General features: G+C 45.1%; 1 protein-coding gene across 6 annotated transcripts in view; it reads left to right on the forward strand.

Moving 5' to 3' along the window:
- LOC117359206 (serine/threonine-protein phosphatase 2A regulatory subunit B'' subunit beta-like) overlaps positions 1-25,340 on the forward strand; it is a 261,026-nt gene that overhangs the window by 99,265 nt on the left and 136,421 nt on the right. For all 6 annotated transcript variants that reach the window (XM_033941552.1, XM_033941551.1, XM_033941556.1 and 3 more), the window contains one exon: positions 18,946-19,020. In XM_033941552.1, the coding sequence (XP_033797443.1) occupies positions 18,946-19,020 (75 nt within the window). The remainder of the gene's footprint in view (positions 1-18,945; positions 19,021-25,340) is intronic.

Here is a 25,340-nt window from a genome sequence, read left to right on the forward strand (position 1 = left end):
TGTATAGTTTTAGTTTCAGTTCATAAACAGCTCTTTACGGATAATTCATGTCCCCTTTTCCTTTGGAATATCAGCCTTCCAAAATATTAACCCTTTTATCTTCTAGACCTCAAAAGAATCTTGCCCCCTTCCAGGCTTCTCTCCCCTGGGGAACCCTTCCAGGCTTTAATAATTTTTCCCTCTAGCAGCTTGCACTGCTGCTAATCACCAGCAGTATGGAGTATTGCTGACTACTCTGCCCCTCTGCTCTGAGCTACAGGACCCAGTACATTCTTGGACATATAATTCACCCAGAAGGAAATCCTTTCTCACTTTTTAAAAGGGCCAAGGTAGTTAATATTGCAATGTGCTTAAATTTCCTTTACTGTAGCAATATGCAACGCTTGATTGCTTTTCACATAGCACACACAAACAAGCAAGATATAAGAAGTGCATCTGTGATATGAGAGGTTGCAGAGGTATGTGCAGGGTAGAGTGTCACATCTTGGTGATCTCTGAAGTTCTTGTTGCAAGGAGCAAACAAGTTTCAGATGGATTTTTATGTCATAGTGGTTCAACAAAATGCCAAATGTTCCTCCTTCAGATGTAGAAAATATGAAGGAGTGGTAGAGACTGATGCATGCCTTGGCGTAACAAAAACCACTCTATTCCTGCCGTGTCCACCACCCAGTCAAGTGATTCACAGGATTGTGAAGCACCCCTTTTTAGTCATTCTGTTAGCCCTAAATTGGCCCTGGTGCTAATTGTACTTTATGTGGATCTAATGGATGTTAATGAGGTTGCCTCTTCAATTTTCCAGAGTTTAAGGATGCTATGACAAGAACTGGCCATCATGCAGGATCCAGATGCCTTTTGGTTTACAGTGTGGCCCTAGGAAGGCATAGGTTGAAACTGGTAGGCTATGCCTCGTATGGTGGCTGCACTTATCAAGGGTTAGAGGTCCTTGATGTCCATGGCATATATTTGCATCTGGAAAATTTTTGTAGAGGATGAGACTTCAGCTCAGCATGCCGAGCTACCTATTGGCCTTCTTGCAGGAGGTGTTAGCTAAGGGCCTTCTTCTCAACTCAAAGTGCAGGTGGCAGCTGTCTCTTGCGTTACAGGGAAGGGCGAGTCACTGGATCATATGTAGATTTTGCTCACTTCCTTCAGGGAGTCAAATGCATTCTCCCTCAGACATTGGTTACCCTGTAGTAGGACCTCATTGAAGGTGTTTTCTAATATATCCTAGAAGCATCAAAAGAGGGCATCAGTGTGGGATTTCTTCTTGAAGATGTTTTTTCTCAGTGATTTGTTCAGACCAGGTGGGTCTTGAATTTACATGCTCTTTCTTGTTGGGATGTTTTTGTAAGTACTTCGGAGGATTTGATTTCCATTCCAACAATTCCACCTTACCAAAAATGTGTCACATGAATCCAACTATTTCTCTTCTGGTATTCAGATCGGAGGCTGAAGAGGTTTTTTTGCAAGTTCTTTCATAAGTTGGATTTTTGTAGAGTTCTATACAGATACTTGTTTTGTTTGGGTTTTTAAAAAAAAAATAAATCTTTATTCATTTTCAAAACTCACAATGTGTAACATAAAACACAATCATTTTATACTTTAACATCACTTAATATATCATCAAATTTGAACTCATCAAATATTCCCCCTCGCTTATACCCAACAATTATTCATAAGCAAAATAAATCTTGAAATATCACCCCCACCCCAACCTGAACGTGTATGAACGAAAGGAAAAAAATTAATATTTATTCTATGCAGTAATTTCAATCCTTACAGTATCTTGTTAATGGCTCCCAATAGTGCTGCCCGATTCAGGAAAAAAAATTTCGATTCGATTCAGCCTATTGAATTGGTTTTTCGATTCGATTTGATTTTCCTGCCCAATTGGGTTTTTTTTTTTTTTTTTTTTTTCAAACAGCCTGGTGGGTTTATTTATAGCCTCTTCACCCCCTTTGCCTTCTTCTAACCACACTGGCGCTGTGGTGTAAACAAAATAAACAAACAAAAAAGACTTTTCCTCTCTCTATTAAATCCTAGCTCATGTTTGCGGTCTAACACCAGCTCTGGCAGGATACACTTTTCAAATCTGACATATTGTAACCACAAAACTGAAAATAAAATTAGTTTTTCTACCTTTTGTTGTCTGGTCATTAGTCAAATCTTGTTGGTCCCAGGCTCTGGTTGTTTTCCGATAACTTGCTTGCCAGGGTCTCCTTCTTTCTTCTTTCTCCGTGCTAACCATCCATCTGCCATCTCCGTCCTCCCCTTCCCTCCCCCGAGGTCTGGCATCTTTCTTTATTTTCATCTCCATCCAGAGATCCACCTTTTCTTAACTACCCTTTCATCCAGCATCTCTCCCTCCTTCCCCACCACCCCAGGGTCCACCATCTCTCCCTTTCTTTTCCCAACTACCCTCCTATCCAGTATCTCTATCCCCCCTCCACACCATCCCTTGTGTCCAACTTCTCTTTCTTTCTGTTCCTTCCCTCCCTAAATCCCATTGTCCATCATCTCTCTCCCTCTCCTCTATTTTTAGACCCATTATTTCTTCCCCCCCCCCAAAGTCCGGCATATGCTCGTCTCTTTGAAGCCCCCCTCCCCTGAAGGTCTGTCCCCCCGAAGGCCTGCACCCCCCTTGAAGGCCTATGCCACCATCCCTGGCCTGTCCCCCCTGAAGGCCTATGCCACCATCCCTGGTCTGTCCCCTTTTGAAGGCCTGTCCCCCCCCTTGAAGGCCTGTCCCCCCCTTAAATGCTTGTCCCCCGCCTGAAGGCCTGCCTATGCCACCATCCCTGGTCTGTCCCCTTTTGAAGGCCTGTCCCCCCCCTTGAAGGCCTGTCCCCCCCTTAAATGCTTGTCCCCCGCCTGAAGGCCTGCCTATGCCACCATCCCTGTCCTGCCCCTCCCTTGAAGGCCTGTTCCCCCCTTGAAGGTTTATCCCCCCCTGAAGGCTTGCCTGTCCTCCCTGAAGGCCTATGCCACTATCCCTGGCCTGTCCCACTTCAAAGGACTGCGCACCCCCTCCCCCCCGGAAGGCCTCCCTGTTCCCCCTGGCCTCTCCGCACCGTTTACCTTATAGGTGAAGCATGTAGAGCAGATCACGGTACTAGCATCTTTGCAAACTGCTTTAGCTGATTCCTCTACTGCGGTCCTGCCCCTCCTCTGACGTCAGTGTCACAATCACAAGGGAGGAAACAGCCTCGAAGCAGTTTGCAAAGACGCTAGTACTGCGATCTGCTCTGCAGGCTTCACCTATAAGGTAAACGGTGCGGGGACGCCAGGGGGGAAGCCAGACGCCAGGGGGGAAGCCGGACGCCAGAATGGGAAACTGAACGCCAGGGGGGAAGCCGGACAGCAGCACAGCAACACTTCCCGACTGACCCTCCCTCCTCGCCTTCTAAAGTAAGAACATAAGAAGTTGCCTCCGCTGAGGCAGACCAGAGGTCCATCTTGCCCAGCGGTCCGCTCCCGCGGCGGCCCATCAGGCCTAATTGCCTGAACAGTGTCCCTGACTAATTTTGTAACTGCCTCTAATCCCTAATCTTATCCCTATAACCTACCTCTACTCCTATCTGTATCCCTCAATCCCTTTGTCTTCCAGGTACCTATCCAAACCTTCTTTGAAGCCCTGTAGCATGCTCCTGCTTATGACATCCTCCGGTAACGCGTTCCATGTATCCACCACCTTCTGGGTGAAAAAGAACTTCCTGGTGTTTGTTCTAAACCTTCCCCCTTTCAATTTCTCTGAGTGCCCCCTTGTATTTGTGGTTCCCCATAATTTGAAAAATCTGTCCCTGTCTACTCTTTCTATGCCCTTCATGATAAGAACATAAGAACATAAGCAGTGCCTCCGCCGGGTCAGACCATAGGTCCATCCTGCCCGGCAGTCCGCTCCCGCGGCGGCCCAAACAGGTCACGACCTGTCTGAATCACCAGAAGGGGCTCCCCTGCCACCTTGGCTTCCCATTGAAGTCCCATCTTCCCATCGAAGTCCTAACCCTCTGGTCTTGCGCATGCACGACCTGGTTGGGTTTCTATACTTATTAGCTTTCTATACTTGTGTTACATCCCAGCTCCTCCCTCAGTATCCCACGATCCCTTTATCCCTCAGGAATTTGTCCAATCCCTGTTTGAATCCCTGTACCGTACTCTGCCTGATCACTTCCTCCGGTAGCGCATTCCAAGTGTCCACGACCCTTTGCGTGAAAAAAAACTTCCTTGCATTTGTTCTGAACCTATCTCCCTTCAGTTTCTCCGAATGCCCCCTCGTACCTGTTGTCCCCTTCAGCCTGAAGAATCTGTCCCTATCCACCCTCTCTATGCCCCTCATGATCTTGAAGGTCTCTATCATATCTCCCCTGAGCCTCCTTTTTTCCAGAGAGAAGAGTCCCAGCCTATCTAACCTCTCGGCGTATGGGCAGTGTTCCAGCCCTCTTACCAGTTTCGTTGCTCTCCTTTGGACTCTCTCAAGTACTGCCATGTCCTTCTTGAGGTACGGCGACCAATATTGAACGCAGTATTCCAGATGCGGACGCACCATCGCTCGATACAATGGCATGATGACTTCCCGTGTCCTGGTTGTTATGCCCCTCTTTATGATGCCCAGCATCCTGTTGGCTTTTTTCGAGGCTGCTGCGCACTGTGCAGATGGCTTCAGTGATTCATCCACCATCACACCCAAGTCTCTCTCAAGACTGCTGTCTCCCAACAATGCCCCCCCCAATTTGTAGTTGAACAGTGGGTTCTTTTTCCCTATATGCATGACCTTGCATTTTTCCACGTTAAAGCACATTTGCCATTTGTTTGCCCAGTCTTCCAGTTTGTCCAGGTCCCTTTGTAGGTCCTCACACTCCTCCCTGGACCTAACTCTGCCGCACAGTTTAGTATCGTCTGCAAATTTTATAACCTCGCACTTTGCCTCCTTTTCCAGGTCATTGATAAATATGTTGAAGAGTAACGGCCCCAGCACCGATCCCTGTGGCACACCGCTTGTGACTCCCCGCCAGTCAGAATATTGTCCCTTTACTCCGACCCTCTGCAGTCTACCCGACAACCAGTGCTCGATCCATCTGTGCACATCCCCTCCCACCCCGTGGTTCCACAGCTTCCTAAGCAGCCTTTCATGTGGCACCTTGTCGAAAGCCTTTTGAAAATCGAGGTAAATGATGTCTATAGGTTCCCCATTGTCCACCCGACTGCTTATTCCCTCAAAGAAGTACAGAAGGTTCGTTAAGCATGACCTTCCCTTACAGAATCCATGTTGGCTTGTTCTCAGTAGGCCATTTCCCTCGATGTGCTCGCAAATACTGTCCTTGATCATAGTTTCCACCATCTTCCCTATAATTGAAGTCAGGCTCACCGGCCTGTAGTTCCCGGGGTCACCCCTCGATCCCTTCTTGAAGATAGGTGTGACATTCGCCAATTTCCAGTCCTCTGGTACCTCTCCAGTTTTCAAGGATAGGTTGCAAACATGCTGGATTGTGCCCGCTATTTCTTGTCTTAGTTCCTTCAGAACCCTTGGGTGGATCCCGTCTGGGCCCGGCGATTTGCCGCACTTTAACCTGTCTATCTGTTTGAGGACATCCTCCTTACTTACCTCTATGTGTTCCAATTTTTCAGCCTGTTCTCCACTCATGAGCTCCTCTGAGTCCGGTATATTAGATGTGTCTTCTCTCGTGAAAACCGACGAGAAGAACGTGTTCAACCTCTCAGCTACCTCTTTATCCTCCTTAATCACTCCCTTCCTATCCCCATCGTCCAACGGCCCCACCTCTTCTCTCGCTGGTCGCTTCCCCTTTACGTAACTGAAGAATGCCTTGAAGTTTTTCGTCTCCCTGGCCAGCCCCTCTTCGTATTTCCCTTTTGCTTTTCTAACCTCTCGGTGGCATTCCTTTTGGCATTTCTTGTGCGCCTGGAGATTTTCCTCCGTTGGGTCCTTTTTCCATCTCCGGAAGGATACTTTTTTGTCATTTATTGCCCTCTTTACTTCTGTTGAGATCCAAACCGGGTCCTTTGACCGATTGTTCTTGCCGCCTTTCCTGAAACTGGGGACGTACATTCTTTGTGCTTCCTGCAGGGTGTCCCTGAATAGGGTCCAGGCGCTTCCTACAGTCTCCATCCTAAGGATGTTTCTGAGCTTCCTCCCCACCATTTCCCTCATAGCAACATAGTTCCCTTTCCTGAAGTTGAGCGCGGTTGTTGCGGTCCTCCTTACTGTGGGTGTCCCCCTTTCTAATGTGAATCTGATCGCGTTGTGGTCACTGTTGCTTAGTGGTCCTCTCACTTCTACCCCTCTTGCAGGCCCCCCTAATCCGTTTAGGATGAGGTCAAGAGTAGCACTCCCTCGTGTTGGTTCTCTGACTAGTTGCTCCATGAAGCAGTCCCTCACAGCTTCTACAAATCCTGTTTCCCTAGTGCAGTTGGAGTGACCCATACTCCAGTCAATCCCCGGGTAGTTGAAGTCCCCCATCACTGTTACACTTCCAGTCCTGCATTCTTGTCTCAGTTCAGCTTCCAAGTCGTGTCCGACTCTTTCCGGCGTACCAGGTGGGCGATAGTACAGACCCAGTTTTATGCCTGCACCCTTGTTTCCCGGCAATTTGACCCATAGCGATTCCAGCCCCTCTGCCTTCTTTGCCATATCCATCCCGACCGAGTAGATAGAGTCCTTTATATATAGTGCTATGCCTCCCCCCTTCTTGTGGGTCCTGTCCCTCCTGTAGAGCTTGTACCCCGGCAGCGCCACATCCCATTGATTCTCCTCTGTCCACCATGTTTCTGTAATTCCAATTATATCCAGGTCTTCCCCCTTGGCCACGACCTCTAGTTCACCCATCTTGGCCATGAGGCTTCTTGCATTTGCGTACAAGCACCGCAGGTCCCGTCGTTTTTCCTCCACCTCTGTATTTACCTGGGCCGCTTCCCCTTGAACTTCGGGCAGTTCTCCTGTTCCCTGTGCTTCTGCTTTGCCCTCAGCCCTTACCCTCGTAGCTTTTGGTTTCCCCACATTCCCGCCACCCCACTTCCCCGCTTTTCCTCTGGGTTTTCTAGCCCTACCGGCCTCCTCCTGGGCTATCATCCCTTGAGCCTCCGTTTGATCCCCCTCGCCTTGTGGCACCCCTATATTGCCCTCAGCTTTCGCCCTCGTGCCACCCAGTCCCCTTGTGTCTCCATGCCCCTTAGTCTCCTCCCAGCAAGCTCCCTTTACCTGATGTTTCCCTCGCTGTCTGATCATAAGATCCATCGGTCTCTCTACTTCCTCCTTGCAGTCAGCCCGTTCAGCATCTGTTCTGGATACTGTTGTCCGAAGCGTCAACATCAGATCAGCTGTCGGCTTTCCCCCTCTCCTCAGTTTAAAGCCCTCTCGATCTCCTTCCTCACATTGGCTGCCAGTAGTCTAGTTCCCGCTGTGCTCAGGTGCAGGCCGTCCCGCCGGTAGAGCTTACTCTTTCCCCAGAAGGACGTCCAGTTCCTCACAAAGCGGAAGCCCTCCTCCTGGCACCATCTCCTCAACCATGCATTCATAGCCTGGAGGTCTGCCTGTCTCTTTGCATCTGCTCTCGGTACAGGCAGGATCTCTGAGAATGCTATCCTCCGGGTACTCCTCTTCAGCTTTCGTCCCAGGACCCTGAACTGGTCAGTCAGTGTGGCCATGCTGAAGTTCCTCCGGCTCACATCGTTCGTTCCGACGTGGATTATCACCGCAGTCTCCTCTGTCTCTGCTCCGTCCAGGATCCTCTCGATCCTATCAGTGATCTTGAAGGTTTCTATCATGTCTCCTCTAAGTCTCCGCTTTTCCAGGGAGAAAAGTCCCAGCTTTTTCAGTCTGTCAGTATATGAGAGGTCCTCCATACCCTTTATTAGCTTAGTTGCTCTTCTCTGTACTCTCTCAAGTACCGCCATGTCCTTCTTGAGGTACGGTGACCAGTACTGGACACAGTACTCCAGGTGCGGGCGCACCATTGCACGATACAGTGGCAGGATGACTTCCTTCGTCCTGGTTGTGAAACCCTTCTTAATGATGCCCAACATTTTGTTTGCCTTCCTTGAGGCTGTGGCGCACTGCGCCGACGCCTTCAATGATGTGTCTACCATCACTCCCAGGTCTCTTTCAAGGTTACTCACCCCTAGCGGTGATCCCCCCATTTTGTAAATGAACATCGGGTTCTTTTTCCCTACATGCATGACCTTGCATTTCCCTATGTTGAAGCTCATTTGCCATTTTTTGGCCCACTCTTCCAGCGCTGTCAGATCTTTTTGGAGATTTTTGCAGTCCTCCGTGTTTTCAACCCTGCTGTATAGTTTGGTGTCATCTGCAAATTTAATAACCTCACATTTTGTTCCTGCCTCCAGGTCGTTAATAAATATATTGAACAGGAACGGACCGAGCACCGACCCCTGCGGAACTCCGCTCGTGACCCATTGCCAGTCTGAGTAATGGCCTTTTATTCCAACCCTCTGTTTCCTGTCCGCCAGCCAATTTTTGATCCATCGGTGGACCTCCCCTTGCACCCCGTGGTTCCATAGCTTCCTTAGCAGTCTTTCATGTGGTACCTTGTCGAAGGCTTTTTGGAAGTCAAGGTAAATGATGTCTATAGATTCCCCTTTATCCACCCGGCTGTTTACCCCCTCAAAGAAGTATAACAAGTTTGTGAGGCATGACCTGCCCTTGCAGAAGCCATGTTGGCTCGGTTTTAGTTGCCCAGTGTTTTCGATGTGTTCCCAGATGCTGTCTTTAATCAGCGCTTCCATCATCTTTCCCGGGACAGAGGTCAAGCTCACCGGCCTGTAGTTTCCTGGGTCTCCCCTTGAGCCTTTCTTGAAGATGGGCGTGACATTTGCTATTTTCCCTTTTTCCGGAATCTCTCCAGTTTTTAAGGATAGATTGCATATTTGTCGAAGTGGCTCAGCTATTTCGTTCCTTAGTTCCTTGAGTACTCGGGTGAATGCCGTCCGGACCTGGCGATTTGTCGCTCTTTAGCCTGTCTATCTGCCTGAGGACATCCACCTTGCTCACCTCTAGTTGGATCCTGCTCTCCTTTTACGATCTCCTCAGGTTCCGGAATGTTGGTTATGTCCTCCCTCGTGAAAACTGAAGTGAAGAACTCGTTTAGCCTGTCAGCTATCTCCTTTTCCTCTTTTACCACTCCCTTTCTGCCTCCATCATCCAAGGGTCCCACTTCCTCCCTTGATCTGAAACAGTTTAAAAGCAGTTTAAAGAGTTTCCTTTTTAAAGATGCGTTTAATTTATAAGCTTAATTAAGGATTATTATCAAATTTTTCCTTTTTTATCTTTTTATTTCCCCGTTATCTCCCCTACCTGTTGTTTTTACCATTTATGTTTTCTTTTATATATACGATTGTAGTTCTACCCTTTCTTTCCCCATGTATCTGTTAGTTTGTATGACTTTATTTATTATTTTGTATGATAATGTGTCAAACTTATGTATCCTTTTATAATTAATCTGATGTATCTATTTTTTATCTGTAAATCGCTTAGCAAATTAAATTAAGCGATTCAATAAGTCAAAAATAAACTTGAAACTTGAAACTTGCTGGTTGCTTCCCCTTGACAACATACCTGAAGAATGATTTGAAGTTTGTTGCTTCCCCCGCCAGTCTCTCTTCATATTCTCTTTTTGCTTTCCTAACCACTCGGTGACACTCCTTTTGATGTTTTTTGTGCTTCTTTTGGTTGTCTTCTGATTGGTCCTTTTTCCATTTTTTGAATGATGCCTTCTTGTCACTTATTGACTTTTTCACTGCATTTGTTATCCACACTGGGTTTTTTGTTCTATTTTTTTTGCACCCTTTCCTGAACTTGGGGACGCACAGGTTTTGTGCTTCGTGCACCGTGCCCTTGAGTAAGGTCCAGGCTTTTTCTACGGACTCCATCTTCCTTGCGGTGTCGTTGAGTTTCTTTCCCACCATTTTCCTCATGTCATCATAATTCCCTTTTTTGAAGTTCAGCGCTGTCGTTGTAGTTCTTTTCACCTTTGATGATCCAATTTCTATCCTGAACTGGATCGTGTTGTGATCGCTGTTTCCTAGTGGGGCAAGTACCGCCACCTCTTTAGCGGGTCCCCCTACTCCGGTGAAGATTAGGTCAAGAGTGGCATCTCCCCGTGTTGGTTCCGTGACCAGCTGTTCCATGAAACAGTCCCTCGTGACCTCCAGGAATTTGGTCTCCCTCGTGCAGTTTGAGTGCCCTATACTCCAGTCTATTCCCGGGTAGTTGAAGTCCCCCATCACCACCACACTTTCGCTTTTGCATACCTGCCCCAGTTCAGCCTCCAGATCTTGGTCGATTTCTTCCATTTGTCCAGGTGGGCGATAGCACAGACCCAATTTTATGTCTGCTCCAGTTCCTCCGGATAGCTTAACCCATAGTGATTCCAAGTCATCCGCCCTAGTTGTTGTTTCCATCCTGGTTGAAGGTATGGAATCCTTTATATATAGCGCTATTCCTCCACCCTTTTTGTGTGACCTATCTCTCCTGTAGAGTTTGAACCCTGATAAAGCCACATCCCATTTGTTGTCATCAGCCCACCACGTTTCTGTGACTCCAATTATGTCTAGGCCTTTTTTGTTGGCTAAGATTTCCAGCTCTTCCATTTTAGCCCTTAGGCTCCTAGCATTTGTGTATAGGCAATGTAAGTTCCGGTTGTTCGCCTTTCTTGCTGGCTTTCCTCGTGGTTTGGCGCTCCTGGCGACCCCCTCGTGAGTTGCCAGTTCCCAAGCCTCGTCTCAATCATCCTCCTCCTGTGGTGTGTCTGTTTCGTCCTCAGCCTGTTTCCCCATTTTTGGTTGTTCTTCTGGATTCCGTTCTCTGATAGTCCTGTTTGCCAATTTCATTTGTGCCCTAGGCCCCTGCAATTTGACCTTAGGTTGGCCAGCAAGAGCAGCGCTGCCGCTCCTGCTTTAGGGGGCGAAGTGGGAGGGTCCGAATCGGGAAGCCAATTTTTTTGGTGTTTTAAATAGATTCGAATCGATTCACCCAAAGTGAATCGGTGAACCGGTTCAAATCGTAAATCGGGCAGCACTAGCTCCCAAATAACCTGAAATTTCTTAAAATTTCCCTGCTGCATGGAAATTATCCTTTCCATTTTTATTATGTGACACAAAGAGTTCTACCAAAAGCTATAATTCAGCCTATCCCAATTTTTCTAATTATTCGTAATCTGTTGTATGGCAACCCCTGTCATAATGAGTAGACGCTTATTGTTATTAGAGGATATTTGACTTTTAGCCCTCATTGACATGTCAAACAATATGGTGTCATAGGATAATGTCACCGGATTATCTAACAAATTATTTATTTGACCCCATATTGATTTCCAGAAAGCAAGTATCAATGGACAATAGAATAACAAATGATCTAATGTCCCAGCTTCAAGGTGACAGTGTCAGCATCTATTAGCTTTAGAGCTATCTAACTTCTGTAAACAAACTGGGGTCCAAAATGCTCTATGTAATAGAAAAAAACAAGTTTGTCTCATAGATGCACACACTGTACATCTCATCCTCCAAGCCCAGATACGTGGCCATTGAGATGCAGTAATTTGATGCTTGATCTCAATGCTCCAGATGTCCCAAAGACCAGTTTTTTGTTTCTTATTTAAATATCCAGATATTAATTTATACCACTGAGCGGCCTGATGTCCCAGGAAGTCCACCTGAAAGCATAAGAGCGGCAACTATACTGATTACTGAGATTTTTTCATTCAGGGAACCCAACCTGAATGGCCTGCTTCAACTGCAACCATCTATAATTTGTGATTTATTAAGATACTTGAATGTAATCGATGATTTCAGAAGATCAGATCATCTCTTTGTATTATTCAGTGAGCCTTTCAAAGGTTGGTCTACCATAGCATGAAGGATAAGAACATAAGAACATAAGAAATGCCTTCACCGGATCAGACCTTAGGTCCATTTAGACCAGCGACCCGTGTATGCGGAGGCTAAGCTAGGTGTTCCTGATGAATACTTTGTTTACTCGTATCCCTCAATGTGATTCGTAAGAAGGTATGCAATCAACTTGCCCTTGAATCCCCGAATAGTGGTTTCTGCCACAACCTCCGGGAGAGCATTCCAAGCGTCCACCACTTGCTGTGTGAAACAGAACTTCCTGACATTTGTCCTGGGCCTGTCGCCCCTCAGTTTCAGTCCATGTCCTCTTGTCCAAGTCACATTTGACAACGTGAATAACGATGATAATGGAAGAGGCCTTGCTTTCCTTCTGCATTGAGAGAGAAAATCCCAATGTTATGTACTGATAGTAGGATGATAAGTCCTGCTAGACCAGTCCATCTCCCCTCCCAGGATGATCAAATGTATCCTTTCTCTCAATTCTATTTGTGTGTGTGGATTTCTGTTGAGAGCTAGTGAATAGTCAAAAGAAACTTGAACAAATTATTCATACATATTAATTTATTTTCCTTGTGTCTTGCTAAATCCTCTAGAGTCTAGACCAGGGGTAGGCAATTCCAGTCCTTGAGAGCCGGAGCCAGGTCAGGTTTTCAGGATATCCACAATAAATATGCATGAGATAGATTTGCATCTCAAGGAGGCAGTGCATACAAATCCATCTCATGCATATTCATTGTGGATATCCTGAAAACCTGACCTGGCTCCGGCTCTCGAGGACCGGAATTGCCTACCCCTGGTCTAGACCAATGGGTTATGTCATCTTACCAGCAGATATTGGCAGAGAATCAGAACTTTCCAGTGGCATCACAGATACATATTCTAATAAACTTAAATCTACTGCAGAGAGTCTTTTTGGTGGGTCCTTGTTGTTGTATGTTGTTGCCTATTTTGCCTTGTTGTTGCCTATTTTGGGGCTTCTGCATTAGCAAATTGAGTTTGAGGCAGCATCACTTATCACTAGAGAGTTCAGATTTTAAACTAAACTAAAACTTAGCTTTATATACCGGGTCTTCAGCCAGAAAGGAGCTCGACTCGGTTAACAGTAACTAAAAAAATACTTTAAAAAGTAACAATCAGAAAATATTAATATGACTAGTTTCCAAAGTGTTTGGCAAATAAAATAGTTTTTAAAGATTTACGAAAAAGTTGAAAAAGGACCAGGACCCTTTAAAATAAGAGGAAGTTTGTTCCATAGTTGAGAAAATTTGAAAACCAAGGTTTGTCAGAAATTCTTGACTCCTTTGATTCCTTTCATTGAAAGAAGGGAGAGTTTGAATTGTTGTGTGCTTCTTGCATAGGAGAATCTATAATTTTATGCACTTCATAATAAAAGGACAAGAGGAATTAAAATACCAAATAAAATTTTAAAAGTACAATAATACATGCACATTTAAAGTGAATCCTGAGATAGACCGGAAGCCAATGAAGGTTTAAAAGCAAAGGAGACACATGGTCAGATTTACTTTTTCCAAAAATTAATTTTGCTGCGGTATTTTGTATTTTTGTATCAGTTGGAGTTGGCTTTCAATGGAAAATTATTCTAATTAATGACGACTGCCACAAGGCACTTAAAATTAACAAAATAGTGCAGATAATTTTATCTCATTTTAACAGATATGCTCATGTTATTCCATTGTTGATATTTCAACATTTAGCTTCTTGTTTTTTTTCTGGGATAAGTTTTAAAATTCTGTTGACACATGGAAATTTTTTCAGTGGTACCATTTTACTTAACTAAGGGTTTCATATCATCCTTCACATACCTTTTGATTCCAGAATGACAACTTATTAACTATCTCTCCATTCATAATTCAGGGCTCCTTTCCCTAAACTGTGTTAGAGGTTTCTACTGCGGGTTGGTGAAGTAGCTGCTCTGACCCACATAGGAAATCTATGAGTGTCGGAGTATTTACCTCTCCGGCCTGCGGTAGAAACCCCTAACCTGGTTTAGTAAAATCCAGCATCGGGATCTGTCTGTCATTACACTTTTGTATACTTAAGCACCAACCTTATGAAATTTATTGCCATCTTTCTTAAGAAATGATCTCTCTGTGAATCGAGTTTTTTTTTACTCTTTCAAACATTACAAAGACTAGGGGACATTCGATAGTTTCTTATTTATGTGTGAATTTATATCAAATTCAATCAAACAATACTGTACTTGAAACAGAAAACATACAAATATAAAACCACCTTTTGTATGGAAAATTATATACGTTTAGTCCACAACGATAATGAGAGCCAAGAAATTCAATTCAATTAAGGAAAAACAAAATAATTATTAAATCTAGAGAACAGAAAAGCCAATTAAGGGCTCCTTTTACTAAGCTGCAAAAGTGGTTTTATCATGTGCGCTAGACCTTAACACCAGCATTGAGCTGGCATTAGTTCTAGCTGCGTAGCGCGGGTTTAGCAGGCGCTAAAAACGCTATCGCAGCTTACTAAAAGGAGCCCTAAGATTCTACAGCTGGTATGTGCACATTGTGGGAGTTAATCGCCACTCCTTCCAACTTTCTTGCCCTCAAAAAAATCTTGCAACTCTATTGGATCAATAAATACAAAGGCCCATATTCTATAAACAGCACTTTAACTCACCATATATATTCAAATATTTACCTCCCGCCTCCTCTGCGTACCTTTAGTAGCGGTGAAGTACGGCAGTAGCAACCTTCCTTCACTCCTGCCCACCCGCATAGAGCTACTAGCTGATTGGCTGCCGTGAGTTCTTGCTAGGCCATGAGAACTCACGGCAGCCAATCTGCTAGCGGCTCTGTGCAGGCAGGAACGAAGGAAGGTCACACTTGCTGTGATTCACCACTGGACCACCAGGGATACTAAAGGTACGCGGAGGAGGCGGGAGGGAGGTAAAAATTTTTAGAATCGGCTGGGACAGGAGGCGGAAGTGATCCCTCCTGTCCCAGCCACCGCTGGACCACCAGGTCTCACGGCAGGCCCGATGGAGGCCTGCAAGTCATTGGGCTGGAGGCAGGACAGGGAACAGAACCTGGCAGGGAGGGAGTGGGTCTGGGTGCAGAGACTGGCAGGGGAGGGAGGGGGTCACAGGGTGCAGAGCCAGGTAGGGCTAGGTACTGCACTTGAATATTACACCTCCCCCTTGAGTCAACCTTTTTTTCCTCCTCCTTTTTGGGGGGAAAAAAGGTTACCTCAGTTTATATTTGAGTATATTATGGTAGGCACCATGAAAAATGCCGTTTAATAGATGTTTTAAAATAGAAAAACAGTGCTGGAATTGCGCCTAATACCACTTGGCTCTTTTTAAAAATCTAACACCTCCCACTCTTTGGTACCCTGTCCCTCTTTATCTTCCTAGCTCCTTTCCTATAACCCTTCATTGTAGCTCCTTTTCAATCTAACCCTGTAAACCGTGCCGAGCTCTACGCTTGTAGAGATGGTGCGGTATATAAACCTAAGGTTTAGTTTACTTTAGTTTAGAAATGTAGGCCTTGAAAACCAAGGACACTAGGGGAAGGGGTTTGGCGCCTAGGCCAATCAGGACCTTAGGGTACAATGGGGAGGGGAAGGCCTGCCATTTTGAAGAGGTGGGCCTGCCGGCAGGAGGGAGTTTGCATCCCTCCTGCCAGTCTTCTAAAAAGATTTGTGGGGGTCAGAGGGGGGGTTGGAGGACAGGATGGACCATTACATCACCACGTTTGGTTTGGTGGAGGGTTGTCAGGGGAGGGAGGAGTTTGCTGTTAGGAGGGTCCTGCAGCAAGTGGAGGTCCCCCACCCTGCAGCAGGAGGGAGTGGGCATTCATTTTGATGATCTATCTAAAAAAAAAAAAAGTACTCTGATGTTGGGGGGGGGTCTTCTTCTTTTTTTTTTTTATAGACGCAGCTCTTATGTATGTGTTGTGCATGCACAGCAGCTGCGCCCATTCCATTAAAAACCAGCCCCTGCTCTCCCTACTTGTTGGTTCAGGCTGGGAGAGCAGGGGCTGCTTTTAAAAAAGTTTTTAGCAGGCAGGAGGAGCTGTGCTAGCAATTGCTCTTCTGAGTAAGTGCACAGTTCCTCCTTCTCTCTATCGGCAAGTTTCCACACAAATAGCATGTGCATATACAGTGGTACCTCGGTTTACGAGTGCATTGGTTTGCGAGTGTTTTGCAAGACGAGCAAAACATTTGCAAAATCGGCACCTCGGAAACCGAGCATGGGCACAAGAGGCACATCCTGTAGGCAGTCAGCTGGCGCCTCTCCTCCTCCCCAGTTTACCGAGGCACACTAGTGTGCCTTGGCACACAGTTTGACATACACTGGCTTAGAGAATCTGGCCCTCATTCAGTTGACAGTTTTGTTAGCTAAAGGCATAGTCATGATCTAATAAACCCCTCATACTGAATAGCTTTAAAAAATAGTTTTCAGTTCCTTTTTGAATAAGTTTAGATTTTTCAACCTATGCAACTCTGGTATTAAAGTCTTCCACAGTTTAGGACCCATTACTTTGAAAGTAGAAACTCTATAAATCTCTAATCTAATAGTTTGAAAAGAAGGAACCTCTAATAAGATCTTATCACAGATCACAGTGTTCTGGGTGTTCTGGTGGGTTAGTAGATCTTCAAGTTTGCAGCCATAATAGGGGAAACTGTGGTGTTCAAGACTTTAAAAACCAAACATGGGGGAAAGTGTGACGCAGTGGTTAAAGCTACAGCCTGAGCACCCTGAGGCTGTGGGTTCAAACCCCTGTCCTTGTGATCCTGAGCAAGTCACTTAAATCTCCCCCATTGCCTAGGTACATTAGAGAGATTATAAACCCGCTGGGACAGACAGGGACAAATGCTTGAGTACCTGAATAAATTCATGTAAACCGTTCTGAGCTCCCCTGAGAGAACGGTATAGAAAATGGAATAAATAAATACATTTGAATTAATTTGTTGCTTCACTGGTATCCAATGCAATGATTTCAAAATGAGAGTAATATGGTAATATTGTAAAGTCCCTGTTAAGATTTTAGCAGTAGCATTTTGAGCCACTTGTAACGCTTTAAGATAACTTTTAAGGCGGCCCAATTAACAAGCTATTGTAATAGCTAAAAAGAGGGAAGATAACACTTTGGACAATCAAATGAAAATTAGAGGAATTTAGTAGATCTCTCGATCTTCTCACTAGTTTCAACTTTAGAAACACTGACCAATAATTTTAGAAACTTGATGTTTCGTTCTCAGATGAGAGTTGAGCATTATACCAAATTTCACATCTTTTAGACTATTGGGATATCAAATCCATCTTGCAAGAAAAATTGAGGGAGCATTGAGAGTAAAGTAGTCAGATAGAAACAGAATTTGAGTTTTTGAAATATTAAGCAATTTCCTTTCGGCCACTGCCCAATTGCATGTAGATAAAAGACATGGAGCATCAAAAGAATCATTGATGGCTGAACTCACCTGATGCCTGGTTGGTCTCCTCTTTACTTTGCTTACTTTGTACTGACCTGGGGCTCCAGATCAGTATTTCCTAATGCTGGAGATGCCGGCATGGAGTGGAGGCTTGGCTGATCTTCCTGGATTGGATACTACATTGAGCCCCAACTATAGAGCTCCTCCCCCTCAGCCGCAAAATGCTAGCTCCCTGAAGCAGGATCAGTTGGTTGAAGTTCCTGATCCGGAGGCCCAAGTTAAATCATCTGCTGGTTTGGATTCTCTCCGAATGGAGGATATTTCATCTATGGAATCTGTGAAGTCTCAATCATCCGAAAGGGCTATGGTAGACTCCACTGAACATATTCGGGAAGAATCGCAGCTTGGTGAGCAGACTATAACTTTACAATTGCCAAAATGTTCCTTGACTAAACCTTAAGAAGTAACACTGGACTCATTATGGGATTTATTTGCAAATCTGGAGAAATCTTTGTGTTCCCAAATTCAATGTCTGGAGGAAAAATCAAAAAAGAATTTAAAGTAATGATCAAAGACGAATTTAAAGTAATGAAAGCTGAAATAGGATCTTTAAAATCTCAATTTGATAAACTTAATAAAGATTTAAGTGATACACACCAAATGCAAGAAGTTATGATAAAATATAATGTCAACTTGAGGAGAAAAATTGAATCTTTGGAAAATAACTCTTGAAATAATAATGTGGGAACAGCAGTAGCATATCTGGGTTTAGCTTGGACAAGTTCCTGGAGGGATAAATCCATAGTTTGCTATTGAGACAGACATGGGGGAGGTCACTGCTTGCTCGGGATTATTCACATGGAATGCTGCTACTATTTGGGGGTTCTGCCAGGTACTTTTGTCCTGGATTGGCCACTGTTGGAATCAGGATATTGGGCAAGATGGACCATTGGTCTGACCCAGTATGGCTATCCTTATGTTCTTATTAAGTTTTGAGACTAGATTTAAACATATCTTTTTACTAAGGCTTTTTGCTGATTCTTGATTATTGTTCTTAGAATGGTTGTGACTAGTGCTGCCCAATTCACGATTCGAATCGATTCACCGATTCGAATCAGGTGAATCAATTCAAATCGATTCAATTTTTTTAAAAAATCGGCCTTCCGATTCAATGACCGACCCTTCCCACGTGCCTTCCTAAAGCAGGAGCTGCAGTGCTGCCTCTTGCTGGCTGTCCTGCCACTTGCTGCTCCTTCTTGAGGGGGGAGGGTCAGTCAGAAAGGCCTCCCCCAGCTTCCCTGCTCTTACTTCCTTAAGGCTAATATGGCAGCCTGCAGGCTCGCTGGTGTTATAGCGATCCCTGCAGCTGCCCGTCGTCCTCAGCGGCACGTTCTCTCTGCTACGTCCTTCCCCTGCTCTGACGTCAGGGGTAGGATCGTGGCAGAGAACGTGCCGTTGAGGACAACGGGCAGCTGCAGGGATAGCTAATTACACTTGCATGTAATTAAAATGCAGTATAATGAAATTTTAAATAAGCTAAACTTAACTAGTATTTATCCAATATCACTGACAGTTGTTCATGCTTCTGCAGCTTTAGCTGTGATCACTTTGTTCAGGTACCATGTATTACCTCATACACTTCTTCTTTCTGCCTAGGATGTGGTGAACACTAATCCCCATTTAACATTTTTAAAAGAAGCATCAGAATTTCATTCTCGCTACATTACCACAGTAAGTATTAAATAGTAAAGTGAATTATTGTTGCACAATTTATTGCTTTTTAAATTGATCTGTTGTTTGACCTAAACATTCCAGTATTCTAATTGAAATTGTTCAAAGAAGAACATTTTAATCTTTTTAATGCCTTACTTTATTATAGACTTTAATCCTTTGTTAAAGTTAATATGACTTGCAATGCAGGCAGTCCACAGGTTAAGAACAAGTTCTGTTTTTTTAAAACCATTCCTAAGTTAAATTTGTATCTAACTTGGATTCTAGTATTCTTCCCACCTTTTCTACTTCCTTGCATCCCTTTCCATCCATCCCTCTATTTCCTCTCCACCACCATATCCAACATTTCTTCCTCTCATCTCTCTCTTCCCCATGCATCACTACCTCCTCTCCCACCACCATGTCTAATAAGTCTCCCTCTCTATACCCAACAATTCTCCTCTTTCTTCATTTTCCCATGTGCACCAGCTCTCCTTCCCTCTCACTCAGACACCAAATTCTCCCTTTCTATTTCCTCCCCCACTCCCTCCATTCTTCCATCCTGTAGCCCAAGTTCATGCTGCTCTCCATCCCTTCATTCTGTGTCCCGCGTTCACGACCCTCCCTCCTACCTTCCATCCTCGAAGTTTGTGCTTCCTCCCTCCCAAGTCCCAATGCGCCTCTCTCCCTCCATCCTGTGTCTGAATTTCATGCCTCCCTCCTATGGGTGTTTACCTTCTGATCATCTCCCTCCTTCCAGCCACAGTCGCCTCTCTTCACAAAGCTGCGGGCAGTGACTCTGATGTGCAGCCCGCAGCTGATCCAGAAGACTTTCACCTGACAATGGAGGAAGCTTCCAACGTCGGAGGGAAGGCATCTGGGTCATCCACGCATAGGAGTCGCTACCCGTGTCTTTGTGAAGAGAAGCAACTGTGGCTGAAGGAGGAGGGAGCCAATGGGCATCACTTCTACCTCATGACTTAAAGGTATATATGAGAGCAGGGGCAGTGGAATGTCTTTTCATTTGGGGGTCCCAAATTGCACCTTTCCAACTTTGCCCCTGATTCTGACCCCACTCCCAGCATCATCTGTGCACCAATCACACCCCCTAAGCCCCAGCATCTCCCCTTTCCTTCCTTCATATAGTCTACCCAAGGGTTGCCCAATTCCGGTCCTCGAGATCTACTGGCAGGCCAGATTTTCAGGATATCCAGAATGAACATGCATGAGAGAGATTTGCATACCAAGAATGCAGTGCAGGCAAATCTCTCTCATGCATATTCATTATGGATATCCTGAAAACCTGGCCTGCCAGTGGATCTCGAGGACTGGAATTGGGCAGCCCCGGTCTATCCCTATGGCACCCAGCATTTCTCTCTTTACTTGCCTCTCAACCACCCTCCATGTTCAGCAGCTATCTCCTTCCCCCCCCCATGGTATCCAGTCTCTCCTTCTGCACAACTTCTGCTACCTTCAAATTCCTGTTTTGGAGGCTTCAAGCATGCACAAATGCTCCATGCTGGCTGGTTGCAATGCCTTTCTGTAGTGTTGCTGCCCCAGGAGAGGGAAGTATAAAAGGAAAACCCCTTGTGGAGAAACAGGGAATGAGGGAGATAATGTTCCCTCTAAGGCAGGGATGTCAAAGTCCCTCCTCGAGGGCTGCAATCTAGTCGGGTTTTCAGGATTTTTGCAATGAATATGCATGAGATCTATTAGCATACAATGAAAGCAGTGCATGCAAATAGATCTCATGCATATTCATTGGGGAAATCCTGAAAACCTGACTGGATTGCGGCCCTCGAGGAAGGACTTTGACACCCCTTCTCTAAGGACTGAGTTGATGTGAACAAATATTTTCTGTTAAATTACCCTGTAAATACTTCACAGATACATACATAGCAGGGAGGTGACAGTAGAAAGAATTCCATGAGCCTACTTGTGCGCCTGTAGTTTAACAATAGCTACCTCTGTTACTAATGGTATTGGGCATACTGAATACACTCCATGGAACTATATACCAAAAACTTCAAAATAATGCAACATATTAATATTTGCAGTAGTCTGGAAATATGAAGATATTTTAACACTGTCCTTCCTAGCTTCCTAATCCATCATCTTCGGTAGCACTGTAATAGAAATCTTGTGGTTACAGGCAACCATAACATAACTTACCAAATCAGTTTTTTGCTAGGTTGCCAAGTGGCCACCAGGTTTCAGCTCTGCTAGTTTTTAGTTTGCTTTGAGTTACCAAACATTAGGTATAGCTAAATTCAGATAATATATATCTAATGGTTTGAGCAGTAGACTGAGAACCACAGAAGCTAGGTTTCTTGAGATCTCGGATAAGTCACTTCTATTACCTTGATTAGAAAACTTAAATTGTAAGCCCTTCAGGGACAGAAAAATGCCTATTGTAACTGAATGTAACTTGCCTTGAGCTACTACTGAGAAATGTGTGATCTAAAATTCAGTGCCAGGTAGTGCTACCTGATTCACGATTTGAATCAGTTCACCGATTCACTTTGGGTGAATCGATTCGAATCGATTTAAATAAAAAAAAAAATCGGCTTCCCAATTCGGACCCTCTCCCTTCGCCCCCTAAAGCAGGAGCGGCAGCACTGCTCTTTCTGGTTGGCCGCTGCCGCACCTGTTTTAGAGGGCGAGGAGGGAGGGTCAGTCGGGAAGTGCTGCTGTCCGGCTTCCTTCCTGGCCTCCCCGAAGGACTGCCCCCTGCGAAGGCCTGCCCCCCCCCGAAGGCCTGCCTGTTCCCCCCTGAAGGCCTATGCCACCATCCCTGGCCTGTCCTCCCTTAAAGGTTTGCACCCCCCTTAAAGGCCTGCACCCCCCCAAGGACTGTCCCCGCACTGAAAGACTGGGCACGCCCCCAGGAAGGCGTCTGTGTTCCCCCTGGCCTCCCCACACCGTTTACCCTATAGCTTGAGCCTGCAGCCGAAGATCGCGGTTACAGCATCTTTGCAGTGCTTTAAGCTGTATCCTCCACTGTGATCCTGCCTCTGACGACAGAGGAGGGGCGAGACCGCAGCAGAGGAAACAACTCAAAGCACTGCAAAGACGCTGTAACCGCAATCTTCGGCTGCACGCTCAAGCTATAAGGTAAACGGTGCAGGGAGGCCAGGGGGAACACGGAGGCCTTCCCGGGGGGAGGGGTGTGCGCAGTGCTTCTGGAGGGCAGTCCTTCAGGGGGTGGGACAGGCCTTGGGGGGTGCAGACCTTCAAGGGGGGGTGCAGACCTTTAAGGGGGGGACAGGTCAGGGATGTTGGCATAGGCCTTCAGGGGGGACAGGCAGGCATTTGGGGGGGGCAGGCCTTCGGGGGGCAGTCCTTTAGGGGGTTGGACAGGCCTTGGGGGTGTGCAGGCCTTTAAGGGGGGTGTAGGCCTTTAAGGGGGGTACAGGCCAGGGATGGTGGCATAGGCCTTCAGGGGGGACAGGCAGGCCTTCAAGGGTGGGACAGGCCTTCAGGGATGGGTGTACAGGCCTTCAGGGGGGAGGTGCAGGCCTTCAGGCGGGACAGACCTCCAGGGTAGGGGGCCCTGGTGTAGAAGTACACAGAGGGAGGGAATGGGGGTTCAAAGAGACGTGCATATGCCGGACTTTGGGGGGGGGAAGAAATAATGGGTCTAAAAATAGAGGAGAGGGAGAGAGATGATGGACAATGGGATTTAGGGAGGGAAGGAACAGAAAGGGAGAAAAGTTGGACACAATGGATGGTGTGGAGGGGGGATAGAGATACTGGAAAGGGTAGTTGGGAAAAGAAAGGGAGAGATGGTAGACTCTGGGGTGGTGGGGAAGGAGGGAAAGATGCTGGATGAAAGGGTAGTTAAGAAAAGATGGATCTGTGGAAGGAGATGAAAAAAAAAGAAAGATGCCAGACCTCCAAGAGAGGGAAGGGAATCGGAAGGGGAGGACAGAGATGGCAGATGGATGGTTAGAATGGAGAAAGAAGAAAGAAGGAGACCCTGGCAAGCAAGTTATCAGAAGACAACCAGAGCATGGGACCAACAAGATTTGACTAATGACCAGACAACAAAAGGTAGAAAAACTTATTTTATTTTCCGTTTTGTGATTACAATATGTCAGATTTGAAAAGTGTATCCTGCCAGAGCTTGGTGTTAGACCGCAAACGTGGGCTAGGATTTAACAGAGAGGAAAAGTCTTTTTTGTTTGTTTATTTTGTTTACACCACAGCGCCAGTGTGGTTAGGAGAAGCAAAGGGGGTGAAGAGGCTATAAAATAAACCCACCAGGATGTTTGAAAAAACAAACAAACACCCAATTGGGCAGGAAAATCGTATTGAATCGAAAAACCAATTCAGTAGGCTGAATCGAATCAATCGATATTTTTTTCCTGAATTGGGCAGCACTAGTGCCAGGTGTACTGAGAAGTAATACAAATCACTATAGATGTCACTCAGGACCTACAGAGTAATTCTGTCATACCATAATAGCAGCAACTTCTACTACAAGGCCCTGCCTAAGAAAAGGCAGCATCATAAACACTTCATTGGGTACTGGAACATCAATAAACCTATTGAAAAACTAAACAAGCCACATTAGTACAGATTGATCCCCCACAGTCAGTGCTAAAAGAAAACCATGTCTCTTTCGCAGAAGCAGAACATAGATCATCACCCCAAATAGCATAAATAATCACACCCTTGTATGTAGAAAAATTAAACTGAATTCCCAAGAAGCCAAACTCTGCATGTACTGAACACCAGAGAAAGAGAAATAGTGATGCATCAACACCTGTACTGTGCAAAATATAAAGATATTAATTTTTGAAATTTATATTTGCTATATTGCCATCAGTGCATTACCAATTGACAATTACAAATAAATGGAACTTAATACATCTTCAATTAGTTAATGGACTTAATACATTTTTAATTAGTTTTCAGAGGCCAAAACCCAAGACTGTATACTGTCCTAAGCAGAGCAAGGAGGCTTTCATCTCTGAAAGTTAATCAAAAATGTATTAAAATTAGTCCATTTAAAAGATATCTGATTTCTGTTTCTATTTAGTAATGATTATTAAACACAGCTATCATGCTACTTTATTCTAAACTAAAAATAAAATTCTTTTTTCTACCTTGGTTGTCTGGCCATTTACTTTTTCTAATTCTGTTGCTCCCAGTCTCTATTTTCTGCTTTCCTTATCTTCTCTTATTTTCTGCCAGGATTTTCTATCCATAAGAACATAAGAATAGTCATACTGGATCAGACCAATGGTCCATCTAGCCCAGTATCCTGTTTCCATAATGACCAATTCAGACACTCCGCAGAAACCCAAGCCGTAGCAACATTTCATGCTTTCAGTGGCGCACCCCATTTCTCATTAGCAGACTATGGACTTTTCCTCCAGGAACTTGTCCAAACCATTTTAAGCCCATCTACTTTAACTGCTGTTACCACATCCTCTAGCAACGAGCTTAACTATTCTTTGCGTGAAAAAATATTTTCTCCTATTGGTTTTAAAAGTATTTACCTGTAACTTCATTGAGTGCCCCTCGTCTATGTACTTTTTGATGGGGTAAAAAATTGATTCACTTGTGCCCATTCTACACCAATCAGGATTTTATAGACATCCAGCATATTTCCCCTCAGCCGTCTCGTTTTCAAGCTGAACAGTGCCAACCTCTTTAGTCTTTCCTCATACAAGAGGAGTTCCATCCACTTTATCATCTTGGCTGCTCATCTTTGAACCTCCTCTAATTCCGCTATATCTTTTTTGAGAAATGGTGACCAGAATTGAACGCTGTACTCCAGGTGAGATCGCACAATGGAGCGATACAGAGGCAACACAATAGTCTTATTTACCATCCATTTTCTAATACTTCCTAGCATCCTGTTTGTTTTTTTGGCCACTGTCATTTTTCTCTGTTCCTTTTTCTTTCATCTTTCTTCAATTTATTCTTGTTCCTCTCTGTCCAGATTTAATTCTTTCTTACTATCTAGTTTTTACTGTCTACCTACAATTTTCCATCTCTTTCCCTACATTACATTACATTAGGGACTTCTATTCCGCCTATATCTTGCAGTTCAAGGCGGATTACAAAAGAGCTAACTGGACATTTCCAGTGAAGTTACAACAGTTTTGGGTTTGTTTTCAAGTTTCAAGTTTATTAGGATTTTATATACCGCCTATCAAGGTTATCTAAGCGGTTTTACAATCAGGTACTCAAGCATTTTTCCCTCTCTGTCCCGGTGGGCTCACAATCTAGCTAACGTACCTGGGGCTATGGAGGATTAAGTGACTTGCCCAGGGTCACAAGGAGCAGCGCGGGGTTTGAACCCACAACCCCAGGGTGCTGAGGCTGTA

This window comes from Geotrypetes seraphini, chromosome 4 (genome assembly GCF_902459505.1).
Source record: "Geotrypetes seraphini chromosome 4, aGeoSer1.1, whole genome shotgun sequence".
NCBI classification, from domain to species: Eukaryota; Metazoa; Chordata; class Amphibia; order Gymnophiona; family Dermophiidae; genus Geotrypetes; species Geotrypetes seraphini.